Here is a 19005-nt window from a genome sequence, read left to right as displayed (position 1 = left end):
CTGTATGAGTTACAGCAAAGTATATCTCTTTGTGGGTCTCAGATGCTAATTGATAATATTCTTAGCCTTTGGACTGATAGAAGCCAGAGATCTCTTAGGACATCTCAAGAGGACCTAATAATCACAAGGAATTAGGTTACATAGAGGTAGGCAAGGAGAGGCAATTAAGAGGGGTAAATATACTTTAAGATAGTTTAGTTTTGAACCCAAAATATTCCAACAGTTTATAATTATGATATTTTAACTAGTTAATAGTGCTTGTAGTACCTTTAACATGGACATGACGGCTTCTTCTTCTTAAGTTCACACTATAAACACACGTTTAAATTGCAGAGATATTGAATGTAAATGTAGATGTAAAATCTTTAGAGGCTTGTTTATATCAACTGCAGAAAGTAAGAAAGTATCATTTTATAAGAAGAATCTTTATGTGGTAGGAACAGAACTTTGTGTTTACCATACACTTAAAATCTGTGGAGGTAAGGTCACGGTAGGGCCAGGGTGGCAGCTGGTGGCGAGTACTTTTTGGACTAGAAGGAAGTAGTGTGCCAAGAAGCTAGGAAAGTATGCTTGCCACAGTCCCACAGGAAGTTAGTCTGTCTGCCTACTTGAGTGAGGGAAGGAGTGACAGATGTCTCTGTCACAGGCAGCTCTAGGTTTCCAGTCTCAGTTGGCCAGGCTGAGCAAAGGCTGGCAGTCATGCTCATAGCTCTGTCCTATCTCAGTCTTTTTGTCAAAACTTTCTGGTGAGCACTTGGGTCAGGAAAACAGATGAGACTTAGTGTGATGGTGTAGCCTCATGCCAACATTCACAAGGCTAAGGCAAACGAGTTGTTAGTGCCAGTCTGCACAGAGTCCTCCTCATCCCAAAAAGGGAGAAAGAAAGTGATGATGAAAAATTCATCCAAAAAGAGTAAGTCCAGAACTTACTTACTTCTTTTGTCAAAACAAAAGAAGGGAAGGGTTCCATGGTACACCAGACAGATACCACCATAAGAAAAGCAGGGACCCCCATGCCATGTTTTGTAGAATAAGAATATAAGCTGGTCCTACAGTAAGAAGTGCTGAGTACCAGAGCAGAAGAAAGCATTACCACCAACAAGAAGGCCAAAGTGGAAACAACACAGGGAAAGAGGGAGCTTGCAATGGGAAGGACTTTTCTAAGACCTGCAGACAGAACTGCAGAATGCTGATAGCGGCACTAGGAGCAAACACACTGAGGAAGGAGAGGATGTGCTGAGAAGCACAGTACATAATTATACACAATCTCAGATGCAGGGAGCCAGTTTTCTCATCTTTCCTGATGTCATTTAGAAGTGTCTAAATGTGGTGTGTGGAGTCATTCCCATGACAGTCAGGCATGATGGCGGCCTCACAGAGGAGGGAATCAAGGGGCTTAAGTAACGGTCTTAAGCTTCTTCCCAAAGCACCATGCCAGCCCAGCCACAGAACAGGTGATGAGAGTTCCTGTGTTTGAAATGACTGGTGTGCGCAGCTCTAGAAAGCTTCCTCACATGTGTGTGTTCTAAGCCACTTAGAGCATCCAGGCCATCACTCATGTGTCAGGACAGCATGGGTACATTACCTACTCAAAATCCGAGCGATCAGATTTTAGTATGAGTAACTTTTCAGAAGACTAAGAACGTAGGAAATAGAACACCTTTCCCTCGGCACTGCTGCTCTCCCTCTGAAGGTCACGATCAGAGCTGACCAATCTGCAGACAGATGGAAGTCAGGGCTTTGGGAAGTCACCAGCCTCTTAATGTAGTTTGTGATTTTTTTGTTTTTCTCCCTTAACTTCAGGGAGATCTTTAAGAATTCAGGGAATATTTTATTGGGAGAACATTTAAAGCCCAACAGTTTGATTTTTTTTTTTTTACTTCATTTACTTCATCACTTATTAAATTGAAATGAATACTTTTCATAGAAAGTTTTGATTCCATTTCTCTGGTTACTTTTATTCTTATATTTGAATATCTACAGGGATACATCTGGATTATATGCTGATGCTTGTGGTGGCTAAGAGTGTGTAGACTGAGGATTTAAACTGTTTTATGAGCTCTTTTATTTGCTACTTCTATTATTGTTGAGTTTTAGGTAATGACATCCATTAGTAAAACGAATGCGTCATTTAAGGAGCAGAAGCCCTTCCTGACCAGCACACATGACAGTAGAAAGTGGGTTCCCAGTGGGGAACCACAGCCTGCAGGCTATTGAAGAGCTCGATGACACCTGGTTTTACTAATTACATTCTTAATTCACTTTGATTAGGTCATGCACATCCGGAAACTACTACAGAAAATGGAACGCCCAAATGGTCTTTATCCAAATTATTTAAACCCGAGGACAGGGCGCTGGGGTCAGTGTAAGTATTTCAAGTGCAGTTGCTGACTTGTTAAGATGGTTATTAAAGTCTTTGCTTGATAGGTGGAAGGTGAGTCATTTGGAATTAAAACTCCAAACATAGGCCTGACCGGCTAGTTACCTGGTAATGCTGCTGCTGCCGTCCATGGGTTTCTGATCTCCTTTGGTGACTTGAGTTTCTGCTCGTTAAAAGGAAGAATTGCTAAGGCGTCTCACAAGAGTATTTTCTTTTTGTACCTGGAAGTACTTTGCTGAAGTGCGGGCTGTCACTTTGAGGGATAATGTATAGTAATTATTCATATAATGCATAGTAATTATTCATATCTTCCTGTAAATAAAAGCACTGCCTGAGATGAGTATTTGTGTTTGTGGATTTCAGAACAGACAGAACTGTGAGTTTTAGAGAGGGGGCAGTTGCCATCGGACGGACTTTGTTAGGCATTCACTTAAGAGAAGTTACCATGCGTCTATTCTTCACTAGCTGGTGTATGCGACTGAAGATGGGGAAGGTAGGCCTTGGTCTGGTTAAGGAGCTCCCAGGCTAGCAGGGTAGGAGGACACTCAGAGCGGTTGGCATACAGTGTGATAAACGTAGTAGAGAGGTGTTCTGGTTAAGGTGAAACTGCAGGAATAATTAATCCGCCCGGTGCTTTATTGGCAGAGTTAACAGAGTAAGAGCTTAGAATTCATCTTTGAAGGTATTTGGTTTCAAATGGTAATTGCTTGTGTGGAAATGTTGAACTTATAATTTTAATAATTATGGTTTTCACAAATGCTATTCTCTTTTTAAAAGTAAAGACACTAAGATAAATGTGAGTAAGAGCCTTGTCAGCCTCAATACCGGGAGCCGGAAAGTTGGCCAGGGACCGTCCTGTAGGCACCTTTTCAGGAAGTCGCTTGTAAACCCATTTTTCTCATGTATTTTTCCTTCCATTAGTTCGTGGAGTTCACTTTTCTCTTTATTTTGAAGGAAATATTAAAGCCAATGCGCATAAAAAGATTGATATCTGTATTTGTAAAACAAGAGTTTACTTTTCTTCTGTTGTAGGTGAGGGACTGGATTGGATGCCTACTTAGTAATTTTGATGAATCAGATTGTAAAATTTACCCTCTTAAATATTAAGCTTTGGAATCTCAAATGTGGGAAACTGTGCTCAGTTTCTCCAGGATCTCATGGCAGTATATATATTATACGGGATAACTGTATAAATGTCTAAGATGAAAAACAAAAAGCTAAACAGAGGTTGCATGTGTAACCAGAAGCTCTTCTTACAATGTACAATGCGAAGCCATAAACCTAAGATGTCAGACTAATCATATAGAGAGTGATCCACATTCTATAATAATTAAAACGCAAATTTTATAGTAAGATACATTTGAACATATTTAGGAAGTGGTTTTCATATTCTTTCTATATTATGATGTCTTATAAGATCATAAGAAATAGATGCTCACTTAAAGATTGCTGATGTAAGAAAACAGAACCTAATTCAGAAACACAGATGATGAATAAGCCAGTACTGTTTAGATCTATGAGTGTTGTGCCTAGTATTTGTAGACTGTCTCTATAGACCGCTACCTAGAGGCCCTTCCCTTTCACTGTGCCCATGGTCAGGGCAGTGTACTTTAAACAGAGGCACAGTTCTTTGACTATTAGTTTGGTAAAGCGAATCACAAATCCTGTATACCCAGTGTTTCAAAGAGTGTTATTTTTATGCCTTCTGAATCTAACAATTACCTGATTTATTTCTGGGAAATTTTAAGAGCTACAAAGTTTATTTGCTGAACTGAGGAATTATTTACAGTTGCAATAATTTTGAAACATTCTAAGTTTTTATCCAACAGAACTTTCTGTAATTATAGAACGTGAGCATAGTCATTAGACAAGTGATAGGTAGTTGATGGGCACTTGAAACATTCCTGTTAAACTTATGGATCTGTACTTTGAACTTTATTGTTTTAATAGGGCTTTCTTTTAGATTTACGCCTGAGCACGGTGTCTCCCTCCTACATCCTTGATCTCTCCTTCAGCAATTATTGCTACATTTATATGCATTTATACACACGCACACACACGCGCGCGCGCGCACACACACACACACACACACACACACAGTTAATGTGTGTGCCCCCATTTAGCTTTGTTTGTAAGTACATGTGACTAGGGCTGACAACTTGAGATTGTCCAGCCCTGGTGGAAGCTCATCTCTGGAGGGGACTGACTCCACACTCCTGTGTAGGGGTGGGACCACATGTAATTTCTTCTGTCTGTATTGGCAGGTCTACTGGTGGAGTCTTTGTCCTGACCGTGAAAGTTTATGGACACATTTTCTCTATCGTGTTGAGAGGATATTATCTAACAGCAGATGTCCCAGGCCTCTGGTTTCCCAGTCTTTTCACCCCCTTTCCCATGGTTTTCCCAGAGCCCTAGTGGGAGGGGTTGTGTTATATCAGTTGGGCTTAGACACCCCATTGTCACTTATTCTCTGCATTTTGACTGGTTGTAGGTCTCTGTAATAGTCTCTTATCTGTTGCAAAACAAATCTTTTGATGAGTAATGAAAGGTACACTTTTTTGTGGATGTAAGGATGAGTATTTAAAAAAGCAAACAAAGAGAAATTACATTGCTTTGGGAACCTAGCAGTATAAGGTTCTTTCAGGGCTAAAACCCATCCATACATAGTCGACTAGGTTTGCAGTACCGGGCATGAATTCCCTCCTGTTGAGCAAGTTCAAGTCTAGTTAGGTAGCTGTCTGTTCCTCCCGAGGTAAGAGTGCTACTGTTGCACCACCGTGGGTGTCTCGCGGGCCCGCCACTGTTGTGGCTCATCGGTGTTACAGCTGGACAGGACTACAAGTTGTGGCTTGTCCCTGTCCCTGCACAGGTTGGATAGCACTCTTTGATACTATGAGAGCCACTCCTTAGAGAGGGAACTTCCTGGTCAGTTCCAGCTTGATTCCTCTACTCCTTTGTCTGAAAAGTGGGGTGTCTTCAGTAATATAGAACTTTATCTTCAAATTCTGGAAGAATACAAAAATTACATTGGCTTAGAAACCTGACAGTAAAAGGTTTTCCTTTCAGAGAGCAGCTGTGGGTATTGTATTACTCTACTACCTACATTACGTTAATAAGTGATAAAGAAAAAACTTGATAAGTGCTTGAAAAAAACTGGGTTAACTCAATTGTATCATCTATGAAAATGATTTCAAAGTAGATTTTAAAAATACAACCACATTTATGTGACTGAACTCTAAAGCCCTTAGATGACTATCCAGGCCAAGATTGCTCAATATGACACCAAAACTAGATAACCATAGGAAAATAAGTTATATATAAAGAGAAAAAAATTTTGTGCATCAAAGGACACTATCATGAGTTAAAGATAACCTACCAAACGAATTACATACATGGTGAGGGAATATTTCCACAATATATAAAATCCTGCAACTCAACAAGAAGGCAACATAAATAAAAAAATAGCCTGCATGATTCAAATAGATATTTTCCCCCAGAAGATATGCAAAAGGAAATAAGTAAATGAAACTGTTCAGTGGCCCCATGGAAATGCAAGTGAAAACCCCAGTGAGACAGGTACCTCCTGCTTCACAGTTTCCACGGAGGCTGGAACCAGATGATCAGAAGTAAGTCTTGGCAAATGTGGGAATTAGAGCATTTGTCGTTTCTGGTGGTTACTAGAAACCTCGCAGCTAGAGTAAAATCCTGACAGGTTCCAAAGGTAAACACCGCCAAATGGACAGCCACCAAGTACACAGGAAGCAGGCTCCGATGCTGATATCCCAGCGTTCACAGCAGCAGGAGCTAGAACTGAGCAGCTTTGCATGTGATTTGCTCTCTAGAGGTGCAGTTGCTGGAGACTGTGGCCCGGGGGAGACAGGAGGGAAACAGTGGGCCATTTACAGTGGTCAAGATTACCCGTCTCTGGGAACATTGCTCTCATGACTAGAACACTTTCCAGTGGTACAGGTACAAGGTAATTGGGTCATTAGAGCCCTGTCCCATGAAGGGGTTGGTGCTGGTCATAGCTTTGATGAGGACGGGTTGTTGCAGAATAAACCTGCCGTACATGGCTGACCCTTTCTATCCATTCCCTTTCTGATTCTTCCGCTGTGCTGTGATGTAGCCAGATTGACTTCACTCAAGTTAAGTAGATGTTGAAACCATGATCTTGAATCTTCAAAAATGTGAGCAAATAAAAGCCTCTTTTCTTTATTAATCCTTGCTTTAGACATTTAGTTTTAGCGACAGAAAATGGATATAATCAAGTGTTTTAACAAGAAATGAATAAACAAATATAGTGTAAGTGTTGCAATATAATATTACTAAATTTTTAAAAAAGGAATTAATTATACATGCTACAATATAAGTGAGTCCTTTGAAAACAATATATTAAATGAACAGAGACAACCATACAACACACACAAACATACACATTATATCATATATCATTATGATGGTCTGTATATGCTCAGCTCAGGGCGTGGCACTATTAGAAGGTGTGGCCCTGTTGGAGTATGCATGTCACTGTGGGTGTGGGCTTTAAGAGCCTCATCCTAGATGCCTGGAGGCCAGTATTGTGCTATCAGCCTTTAGATGAAGATTTAGAACTCTCAGCTCCTCCTGCACCATGCCTGCCTGGATGCTGACATGCTCCCACCTTGATGATAATGGACTAAACCTCTGAACCTATAAGCGAGCTCCAATCAAATGTTGTTCTTATAAGAGTTGCCTTGGTCATGGTGTCTGTTCACAGCAGTAAAACCCTAACTAAAACAATGTCTGTCTGTCTGTCTGTCTGTCTGTCTGTCTATCACCTATCTGTCTATCTGTCTACCTATCTATCACCTATCTGTCTATCTGTCTATCTATCACCTATCTGTCTATCTGTCTATCTATCTATCACCTATCTGTCTATCTGTCTATCTACCTATCTACTATCTATCTATCTATCTATCTATCTATCTATCTATCTATCTATCTATCTATAGTCCAGGGACAAAGACAGGAAGGTTGTAAATTTGAAGCTAGCCTGAGCTACAAAATAAGTTTATGTGAAAGTATCTCTTAAAACAAAACCAAATTGACAGATTGAAGAGAAAGAAAAGCAAGAGGAAAAACAGCCTGCTGACAGTCCAGCCCTTATTTTATTTTATATTTTTGCAGGGGGCAGGGGGAGTGGCAGAGAGGTCTCTGAGAATGAGTCTTCTCTCTGCTTACAAACTAGGGTAGTTATAGTGCAGAGGCAAGGCTGGTGTTCAGTTGGCTGTGGCTGGTGGTAACCAGGGAGCAGTCAGTTAGAGAAGGTTAGGTGATCAATAAGCATTTCTCCCGACTGGCCATTATTCAGTTTATAAGGAGGGCAGTCAAGAACCTAGAGAGACAAGTTACTTAACTTCTAAAAGCTGTATTACTGTGGTTATTGAATTGTTACAGTTCAACCACAGTGGAGGAGTTTTATAAAATGGTTCAACCCTGACTAACACAAAGGAACAGAACAGAGAAGTGGAATAGAGAAGAGAATGAAGAGTTGTTTGTACAAGGTTTCAATTTGTGGTGATGAGAACGTTTCAGGAATGGATAGTGATTGTGGTCTCCTGTTGAACCTACCTGTGTCACTCACTAGCACATTTCACAATGGTGCCCGTGACACCATTTGTTTTATGCATAGATCACCATAAAAGGGGCCTGATCAAAAAGAACTCATTTGTCACTGTTCTTTTGCACAAAATAAATTTAAATTACTTTGTAATATATTCATCATCAGCAGTTATTAGTTTTGGAATGTTACAAAAAGTGCTATTCATTCGGGGTTTTAGCAGACAGATTTTCAAACCTTAGCAAGTTGCCTTCATATCCCGTTAGCAGCTGCAACCCTACTAAATTGTCTGATTTGTTCTTTCTTGTGTTTTTGTATGTTTTATATCAGCTCTGGAAAGTGTATCAAATTCCATCATTATCTTGGAGCAGTATACATCTGTCATATCTATAAATAGACTGCAAAACAAACATTTAATTGAACTGAAAGTTAACCATTCAGCGTTGGCTAACTGTATTATAATTAGAGTGATGATAATGTCTGACATGCACATAGCAATCAGAGAGTAATTGCTAGTAATTACTTTTAGGATAAGGACTTGGCAACAGATATAAAAGAATATCTCAACGAACCTAAATTTAAAGGCAAATCATTGGTTCTGTTTCTTTTTCATTTTAGTTCTCTCAATTTTAAGTACACTGATTAGCCTATGCCATTTAACGATTTAAAATTAAGGCAATATAGGAAACCAGTCACTAGTAGTTCATTAAGTTTTATAAAACTAAATTTTAAATTTGTTGAAAAGATTACAATGGGTACAAACCTTGTTTGCAGTTTTAGTACAAACCTTGTTTTATCTGCTTAACAGTCTAGATAAAAGGTTGAACTTCTGTGTCTCTGTTATTTCTCCCAGTGAGCTCTTCAGTATGAAGCTCATGTGGGTCATGATTGTGCAACACTGTATTTGAAAATGCCTCACTAGCTTATATTCTACATTTGGAGCTGCTCTAGAAAGAGCTTCTGCCTGACTGCTGAGACGGCCATGTGAGTAGCTGGTAGTTAGGCATGCTTTAAAATGTGTCCTCAGTTCCTGAGTATCAGAAGACTCTTGTAACATATGGTTCATCATATCTGATGCATAAGCAGTCCCAGGTCAGTGGTTCAAGTAGAAAGCAGACATGTTGTGGTTTTAGATCTTAGGTAAACTTTAGATTTCTAGCTTCTGCACAGCTCTCTCCCAGGCCAGCTGCCCAGGAGTGTGAATGGATCTGTGAGAAGACTGAGATGAATTCCCACAAATTAAGTAGCTTGTTACAGCAGTAGACCTCTACAGTAGTTCAGATAGAAAACCACGGATTTCCTGACTCATAGAGCTCAAGACTTGAATCTTCTTCTGTCTCATTTCCTTTAATTCTGTTTGTGAGTTGTTGGTGTTTTGTTTTGTTTTAACCTGTGTACTTGTTAAGCCTTTCTTATATTTATAACAAATCCAGAAATTGGCACATGACACCTAAGTGCAAAATCCTTAAAAAAAAAAAAGTATTCATTTAAAGTACACTTGCCGGGGCTGGAGTGATGGCTTAGTGGTTAGGAACACTGGCTGCTCATCCAAAGGACTGTGTTCAATTCCATCACCTATGTGGAAGTCCACATCCATTGGTAACTCAAGTCCCAGGACATCTAACATCATCAGACCTCTGCAGGCACTATAGCATACGGTTCACAGACACACATGCAGGCAAAACACCCATGCACATCATATAAAATATGGTATTCTTTTGCATTTTTTCTAGTCTTACTTAGCTGTACTCAGTCTTTATGAGTTTGCTTTTTATCATATCTGGTCTTCAGAGCCTTCTTCCCAGGGCTATAGTGAAACACCAGTCACCTGCTAACCGTTGTGTGACACTGTTTTTGAGGAGACGAAAATAAACATCTAGTCACCTTAGAGAACCAAGGGCAGACTAAAATAAGGGTACCACTAAAGTCCAGTTTGGTGAACTAATGGATTTCATTATGGTTACTTAGAGAAATATGAGTAAGGGATCTGAAATGACGGCTGCATCACCAGACTCCATCCCAATAGCTCTTGAAAGCTAGAAAGCTCACATGCATTTACAGCTTGCAGGCAGCTCAACAGCTTGGAGACTGTCACATAGACAACACAGGTGGTCCAAGCCTCTTCTAGGCATCTTAACGGATCTCTGCTTCTTCCAGGCAGCTCTGCTGGTCTCTTTCTCCTAGGTGGCTCAGCCTGAGCCTCTTCTAAGCCTAGCATGACTGAGAGTGTCTCTCAACAGTCCTTACTGCTTCTATATGCTTGGGAAATGAGTGGGCTAATGAATGTGGTCAGTTTCAGGGACTTTCTGAAGCCTTCGAGTTGTGTACTTCCTGAGCTTATTAAGATACTTCCCCGTAGGATGGAATAGTTTACCTCCTTTTAGAATATTCTGTTTCTTAACTAGCTTCCTTCCAAAAGAAGACAGTTTTATCTGTGAGGAAATTGCCCTATTTCACTGACAAATCTCAGATCTAGAGTACTAATCTTCTGTTAGCCTTGGTCTCCAGTTGTCTGTTGGATTTCTTTATTGAAATATTCAAGACACCTTGTATATGTGAATATCATAACCCAGTTATTATAGTTGTTGATGTGATGATGACCAGGTGTTTCTCTAGTTCTTTTTGTTATCAGTTAATGTTTTTTTCTGTTCTTTTTTATGCCATAAATCCTAGTGTTATTTTTTACTTCTTTATTTCAAATCAACCTCCATTTTTTTTATTTATCCTTGAAATATACCTGGAATCTAGGTACTCCTTATCTGAGCTGAGTTACTCTCTCCTGTTTATATTTTTGTGACAGCACGTTTTATGGCTTAGATACAAAATGTCCATTTAAAAGACTCCCATGTTGTCTTGGTTGCTAGCAAATGGTCTTATGTGAAGAATGAATCCTAGGGCTCTGACCTAACCTGTTGGTAAAGCCCTTGGGAAGTCACAATGTGGTGGCATTACTGGGAGGCAGAGGGAAGCAGGCAGAGGACCTAATTGGAGGGAAGAGATCACTGTAGGCATTCCCTGGGAAGAAGCTCCATCTTCTTCTGGCCGCCATGAAGTCAGCAGTTGGGTTCAACTACAAGCGTCCTAACCTAGTATTCTCTCCTGACAATACAGAATCAGGGCATCAGTGACCATGAAGTGTATTGACTGACGCCGTAACACTAAGTCTCCTTTTAAAACTGTTTCTTAAGTATGTGTAATAGACACAATAAACAAACAACAGCTCCTAATTGGTCTTCCTAAGACTGCCTTCAGTCTATTCTAATATGGGAATCAGCCACTTTTTACTTTATAAATTGTGTTGCACTGTGCAACTCTCCAGTGAACTTAGATTTTACTCTCCGGAGTGTAATCTGAGCCTTCTTTGATCTCTTTCCTAATAAGTTTTTGTAGTCTATCTCCATTAACAACCCTACCTCAGTTTCTAGAATCTACCACGCAGGGTTTTCTTTTTTTTTTTTGTTTGTGTGTTTTTTTGTTTTTGTGGGGTTTTTTTGTTTGTTTTAATCACAGAGCCATTGTACCTTTCTCTTGTATGCTTAGAACAAACTCCAGAGATAGATATTTACACAGCTCACTCTCACTCTCTACAGAGGTTTTCTTTTTAAGTTGCCTTAGAAGTGAATCTTCCCTGCTTACCCCTTCTAAAATTTAGACTGCCCATCTGACTACAGATCCATACTATGGTGAACATATCTTTGTTCATAGATAGTTAATGAGAACACAGACTGTAAGCAGACTAGCTGACTTATGCCTGCTACGTTCCAGCTTTGTGACCTGATTATTGAAGCACTTTGCATCTGACTTCCTCCTCTAGACAATGTGGGTAATAGCATAATATACTTTATGAGGTTTTATAAGGATGAATTAGCTTATTTATAAAATACTTGAAATAGTGTCTGATACATAGTGGTCCTCATTGTTTGCTCTTCATCTTATTTTTCATCTCTCAACAGACAGAATAAAAGATCCGTGAGGGCAAAGTGTTTTCTTAGTTTTATTCCCTTCTTATCCCTAGTGCCTAGATGGGGCACTGGCACAGGGAGGCCATTTAAGAAATGACTAGTGAAAGAGTGAAGAAAAGTTTTAGATGTTGTCTCAGTTGATCTACTTGTAAATTGAAAAATCATGATCATTCCTCAGTTTTTAAACTTGCCTCTCATATTTGCCTAATGAACTTCTAGTTCTAAACAGTTTATGCTGATTCATTGATTGATCCGCAAGCTTACTTCACACGGACTTTGGAGGCAAATGCTATTTCTCTGTCTTTTCCATTGATGGAGAAAATGAAGTGCAGAGAAGTCAAGCCATTTGCACTGAGGTAACACAGGTGTTGAGTCCAGAGCAGAGCCAGGGTCTGCACAGCAGACTGGCTGCAGCAGTTATTGCCCTTACCGCTGTTCTGCATGTGCCACACACAGCCCAGGACCTTATGCCTCCTTTTTTCTTCCGCTTGCCGATCCACAGTGTCTACTTTGACCTTCTCCCTATTCCCCCGTTCTTTAAATGTTCATCTTACCTCTAAAGTAGCAGTGTATCTATTACTATGAATTCTTGAGTAAACTGGCTTTCACAAATTAATAGCTTGTTATCCAACTTAGCTTTTCCCTGAATTTCCTGCTATCTGATTGCGTTGTTGTTGTTGTTGTTGTTGTTGTTAGATCCATTTAGATATGTAACTAGCATCCCCAAATTCAACAGACCAGTTATAATACCTTTCTCTTTAGGCCATTCTCCTCCAGTATTCCCAGCTTTAGGGAGGAGCACATTTGTCACTCTGCTGCCCTTGGAAAGCTGGCGCTACCCAGGACTTCCCCTTTCAGTAGGTGCACCCAGTAGATCGCATACAGGAGAGCAGTAGTCAAGAAATGATTTAGTTATTTTGAGAAGTTAATAAGCATCAAATGCTAAGAAGCAGATACAGTTGAAGGGTAAAGTTACACATAAAAAGGGAGAGGCCTCATGAGAAAGAAACTGAAGCGGTCAGGGTTCAGAGGCAGAAGTACTGTTGTAGATAGAGAACAGGTACTCTGTCCTTAGTAATCAAAGGATAAAGAAAGCACAAAGAATTGAAGGACTTTTCTGCTTTATCTTGCCTTGGCTTTCTGTATTTTTTTCCCTATCTGTTGTGAGAGATAAGGTCAAACAGTGGGGAACTTAGAGTTCAGAAATCTGCTTTAGGTTACAAGAAAGAACACTAAATTGAGTCATTATGAAATGAGAAGCAATGGTTTCTTTTGAGGGTGGCTATTGTGAGTTTGGCGTGTGTAGTGGAGGAAATGGCTGAGTTCGTCCAGAGCTGGTTGGTGTGCTGACGGGGTACAGCAGAAGAGCAGTGGGGCAGCATTTGTAACTCGGGCAGCTGGCCACCGCATAGCCATACATAACCTAGACATGGCCCTCAGCCCTTAGTGCCGCTGGCTACTCAAGGCCTCCTCACCATGGCCCCGGGTGACAGGGCTGGTCACTCTGAACAAGATTGAGGGAGGGGAGGGAGACGTGAGTCAGGTGATGGTGTTCAAAGGGAGTCTTGCAGCTCTAACTGGCTAGCGATCAGGTGCTTCTTTATTCCAGATTATCTGATTTTTCATTACATGTCCAGGGTTACAAGTTCAGTCACAATTAGAAATATAAACAGAACAGATTTTATTTTATTATCAGCTCTATAACTCCAATTTAAGGAATCTAAAGAGTGTCTCCTCCAGAGCAAACACATTGATTATGTGACAGCTTGCATATCGGCTGGCAGCATTGCAGTTTGAAAGCACGGTAGTAAATAGTAACACCCAACTTCTTTACTGTATGTTTGATCATCTATGCTAGAAAGTAGGACATTATTTTAGTCAATCTGTCTTATTTACTGAATTCTGTTCCTCCAGGGGTGTGCCCGGTATGACCCCCTATCTTTAAACTACATTTTCAGAGAGCTCTAAGCCATAATGTAAAGAAACCTTGAGTCTGTAACCTGTTCTCCTGGACAGTCAGAGTTTGTCAGCTGTGTCTGTTTATCATGCACCAATTATACTGTGTGAGTTTGCACAGAGGCAGAGACTCCAAGAAGATTCCTGGAGTAATGGCCTCATCTAGCCATGTGCTTGTCTGTTCTTAATCATCTCCAAGGCATACGAAGACTTCCAAATAATGTCCAGATAAAGTTAGTTTTAAGATTTTCCTAAAAAGACTCAGACACAATTTCCTCAGGAAAAAACATAAAATGAATCAAAATGCAGAAAATCCCCAAGAATGCAGACTGCAGAGACCCAGTTCCAGCAGTCAGAAGGACAGCGATTGCAGCCATCTCCAGCTTTGCCAGAGCTGCATCAAACAACCGTGCTGGCTTCACGACTCTGTTTCCAGTGGATGTGGCTGTGCCAGCCAGGCCTTACTTAGTTTTAATTAGTGTCTCCCAAATGACTGTGTTAAACATCTTTTTATATGACATTAAGTAAGTATGAAGATCTTTAGTACATTGTCAGATGAGACTTCTTGTGTACTGCTTATGTTTTTAAATTGCATCGTTTATTTTTTTTAATGTAACAATGCCTATGTGAGAAACAGTCTTAAGAAGGCTTTTTCCCAGGAGGTGGCTTGTGTTTTCATTCACAGTAGGGCTAAACAGTATAAAATATCCCAAAGTTTTTTTTTTTTCCTAGCAGATCGAAGTTCGTTTTGTGCCTATAGATATCCAAATAAGGTAGAGCTTTTGTTGAAAAGGCTCTTTCTTTACTCAGTAGCTTTCCCCTTTATTAAAGCCCACAGGCGGTATGGTTAGGGTTGGGTTTGGATGCTGTCCTGCTGTGTTGCTCTGGTTATGTGTGCCTAGCACACCACCTTGCTCTTTTGAATAGTACAGCTTTATTACATGTCTTGAGATCAAGCTGTGCTGACGCTCTGACTTTTGACTCACGCACTGACTGTGTAATGCTGGAGGCCACACCTAGGACTTCACTATGCTACGCATTCACTGAGCCAGGATTTCTGCCATCTTTGAGAATCATCTTGCCTAGGTCGGTTGAGTCTCTACATCTGTTTGAGGAGAATTGACTCTTAATACTGGTCAAAATTCTCATCCTTTAAGAAAGTACTTCTAGCTTTGTTATGTAGTTTATAACTTTACACAGATACTTTCTAATTTTCAGGGCATAGGCCTTTGATTTATTTGTTTTATGGGAAGAATGGCATACATATATTATACTATTTTAAATGGCATTTTTTCCAGGCATGGTGTTGCACGTCTTTAATACCAGTAGTCAGGAGATAGAGGCAGGAGGATCACTGAACTCTAGGACAACCTGGTCTACAGAGTGAGTTGTAGGACAGCCAGGGCTACACAGAGAAACATTGTCTTTAAACAAAGGCATTTTTAACAGATATTTTAAAATTATGTGGGAGGGGTAATGTGTATGTATTTATGTGTATATTAGTACAGTGCCCTAGGAGGCTAGAAGTGATCATTGGATCCCTTAGAGCTGAGTTACAAGTGGTTGTTGTCAGGTCCCAACGAAAGCCAGGACAAATGGCTAACTGTGGTGTCTTAGTATACCAAAGTGTCTGCTTGGTCTCTAGGCTCACTCAGTACCTGTGGCTCCTCTCAGCCTCCCTCACGTCACCCCTGCCTACCTTAACCTGTCCAGACCAGGGGCTTCTCTTTTCCCAGGTTCTCTTTCCTGCCGTTTGAGCCACCCACTCTCCTGGTTTCATTGATTCTCGTCAGCTCCCTCTTTTGACCTTTTTTCCTCTTGGTTTTCTCCTCTCCTGCTCTTTCCCTCACACTTCCATAGCCCAGTTCAGTTTGTATTCTTTCAGACACTTCTGGCTGCTCTCTCCCTCCCTCACCTGTAGTACAGTCCTTTTCCTCAGAAAATACCTTGGAGTGGCCATGTCCTCATTCTCATTACACTGTGAACTGCCCAGCAGAAGTGCTGGGAATTGAACTTAAGTCCGTTGAAAGACTAGCACATTCTCTAATAAACCACTATACCAACTGCACCATTGCTTCAGCCCTTATAAATGACGCTTTTTTATTTGAATATCTAATGTTAGTTAGCTATAGAAATAAGTTATTTTTAATATATTAATCATAGATCACATTTTCAAATCGGTTATGGTTTATTTGTTTGCAATTAGTTTTTTAAATCTATTACACTTATAGGATCCTTCCAATTAATTACATAGAAAACTAAGAATGTGGATATTCTGGTCTTACTCCTGATTTTAGGAAGAATCTGGGTTTTCGTTGTTCTGTATAGTGTCAGCTGCACATGGTTTGCTTTTCAGTGTGTGTGCCTATTACTGGGTTAAGTAAGGAGTTGATGGTGGTAGAGCATGCTGGAAGTTTGTGTCAGGAACAGTAGATACTACCAAGTGCCTTTCCTGCCCACCCCTCACCTTTTTTGTTAGTATAGTGACTTATATTGATTATACTATTTTGATTAGTAAATCTGTCATTCTTACTATTTATGTTTACTAATATGTTTTCTTTAAACATTTTGTAGGATTGACTTTTTTAGACTTGCTCTATGAATCTCTTTTTCCTTTCTATCTTATTCTGGCACCATTGTAATGATTACCTCATAGATTCAGTTATGAAACATTTTTTTCCTAGTGTTTTTGTAAGAGTTTGTGTAGAATTGTATTGCCCTTCTTTTAAGAATGTCATAAAACTTAATAGCATAACCAACCACACAGTCTAGGCTTTTCTTTGGGAAAAGCTAACTACAGTTTCAAGTTCTTGGACAAGGACAGCTTGGGCAGGTCCTTGAGTCTGAATATTTTTCTGTCTCTCAGAATTTGTATATGTTATTCCTTTTAATTTTATATTTTCTTTTCTTTTCCTTTTTGGCTTTGGGTTAACTTTGTTGTTGTTATTTAGTTTCTTGAGGTTGAAGCTGAGGTTCTTAATGTAGGACCCTCCTTTTTCTGGTAAACTCCAGACTAGTTCCTCCAGAATACTACTCTAAATACCCCATACATTGTAACACAGTGTGCTTTCATGTTCTTTTGAGTTCACTATCAAACCCCAAAGTCTGGGCCGTAGTTTCCTGAGATGTGTTTATCCTCCTTTGCCTTCAGAGACTCCACTCCGTTGGTTTTTGTGTTTTCATTTTATTTTTATTGCTTTGCGCTTTGCAAAAAAAATTTTCGTTGTTGTAAAGTTTGTTTTTGTTTTTGCTGGGGTTCTACCCAAGGCCACATGCTGCCTAGTAGGCCCTCTATAGAGTACTGAGCTAAACTGCTAAGCCTTTGGGGGTCTTTTGTTTTGCTTTGTTTTACTTTATTGAGAAAGGCTTTCATGTGCAACTTGAATAGACCTCGAACTAATAAATATCTTCTTGCCTTGGCCTTCTTCAGCTAGTGTCATAGGCATTCACCATAGTGTGTGTGTGTGTGTGTGTGTGTGTGTGTGTGTGTGTGTGTGTGTGTGTGCGCGCGCGCGCGCGCGCGCACGTTCATTTAAATAACTACTTCTGTAAGTCTTCCAGGTCAGCTCCCCCTCCCTGTGCAGTACCTAGTCATCTGTGAGTTTCATCTAGCAGTTTTTAAGTCTCTGATATTGTGGTTTTCATGTTTAGAACTTCAACATGCGTCCTTTATGTCTTCTTTGTCTTCACATTTTAGGCATATGTAACAGTGATAACTGTTAATCTCATATCCCTTTCTGTGTAATTAATACCGTCTGTGTCCATGTCCCCCCACTTGCTGTTGTCCCGACTCTGAGTGTCTGTGAATATTTGACTGTATTCACATGTTATGAATCCCATGCTGCATGTTAGTTACATTGTATTTCTGGCTATCTTGAGGTCTGTTCTGGAATGTAGTTAAGTTGGCTGGAAACAATTGGACTTTTTTCTTGTCCTGCTTTTGTGATTTGTTAGGTGACTCTGGTACATTGTTCAGCCCTGGATCATTATTTCCTCTTCTAAGGCAAGATAATTCTGAGTATTTACTATATATCCTGTGAATTATGAGTGTTTCTGCCCTAACTGGTAATAATGGGAACTTTCTCAATAGTCTTCATTTTCACCAGACAATATTTCCTCCTGTTTTTTCATGGTTTCTTGTGACCATATTTCCTGGGATTCCATTTTCTTACCTCATAATAGAAAGCATAGGAAAACAGAAAACAACTCTTTTTGGTAGTCACTAAAATATAACCTTTTCAGCTTATTTAGTCTTACCAGTTCGTTTTGGTCTTCTCAGAGAGTCTCTTTTGTCCAGTGTAAGATAGAAATCATCAAAGCTGGAAAGATGGCTCAAAGGTTAAGAGCAAAGGACCTTAGTTTAGTTCCCAACAAATACAGCAGGCAAGCTTATCACATTGTGTAATTCCAGCTCCAGAGGAACCACCTTTTCTCTCCATAGACATCTGCGTACAAATGAAAATAAATCCCTTTTTAAGAAAGCAGTCATGACTGGGAAACCATACATGCCAGTGAGGCTTTGCTGAGACTTGTACTCAAGCACAAAGGTAACAGCACAGAAGGGTGCCCAATTCCAGGAGGCAAGGAATAAGGCTTTATCCCCAAAGGCAGCCTTGCACAGATCCTCAGGTGCACACCATGGCAGGATGTCTGAGCACTGACAGTTGTTAGTTGGCATGGCAGGACGCTCATGCATAACACTCTCATCTGTACTCTGCTCTCAGATGATGGTGGGGGGCTCAGGAGAGCCATAGCTGAGTATGTGGGCATGCCACGTGTTTCTGTTCCAGGAAAGCCTTTGGGAGGAGTCATAGGCTCAGAGATAATGGGGGAAGGGAGTAAATGTAGCTTGTGTTTTAGGCAGGAAACCTTGATAGAAGGATGAGGACCCTCCCTGCCCTGTCCCAGCTCTTTCCCTAGTCTCAGACAGGTTTTTCATGTATGCTATCCCGAATACTCAAGGAAAATCCTTGTAGATCTCTTCTAGTGCTCTTCTCTTCTGCAGATTTCTCCTCTGTACAGAATGAGAAAGTTCTGAATATGGGCATGGCCATGTCAGGGACCCCAGTGCGTCAGCCGCATAGAGTGGCAAGCCGTCTTCTGGCCCA

General features: G+C 40.3%; 1 protein-coding gene across 3 annotated transcripts in view; it reads left to right on the top strand.

The window, feature by feature from the left end:
* Man1a2 (mannosidase, alpha, class 1A, member 2) overlaps window positions 1-19005 on the top strand; it is a 148842-nt gene that overhangs the window by 93597 nt on the left and 36240 nt on the right. For all 3 annotated transcript variants that reach the window (XM_039102060.2, XM_039102061.2, NM_001106452.1), the window contains one exon: window positions 2272-2365. In XM_039102060.2, coding sequence (XP_038957988.1) covers window positions 2272-2365 — 94 coding nt within the window. The remainder of the gene's footprint in view (window positions 1-2271; window positions 2366-19005) is intronic.

Source organism: Rattus norvegicus, chromosome 2 (genome assembly GCF_036323735.1).
Source record: "Rattus norvegicus strain BN/NHsdMcwi chromosome 2, GRCr8, whole genome shotgun sequence".
Classification (NCBI taxonomy): Eukaryota; Metazoa; Chordata; class Mammalia; order Rodentia; family Muridae; genus Rattus; species Rattus norvegicus.
Note: the sequence above shows the minus strand (reverse complement) of the source record. Positions and strands in the feature narration are given on the sequence as shown.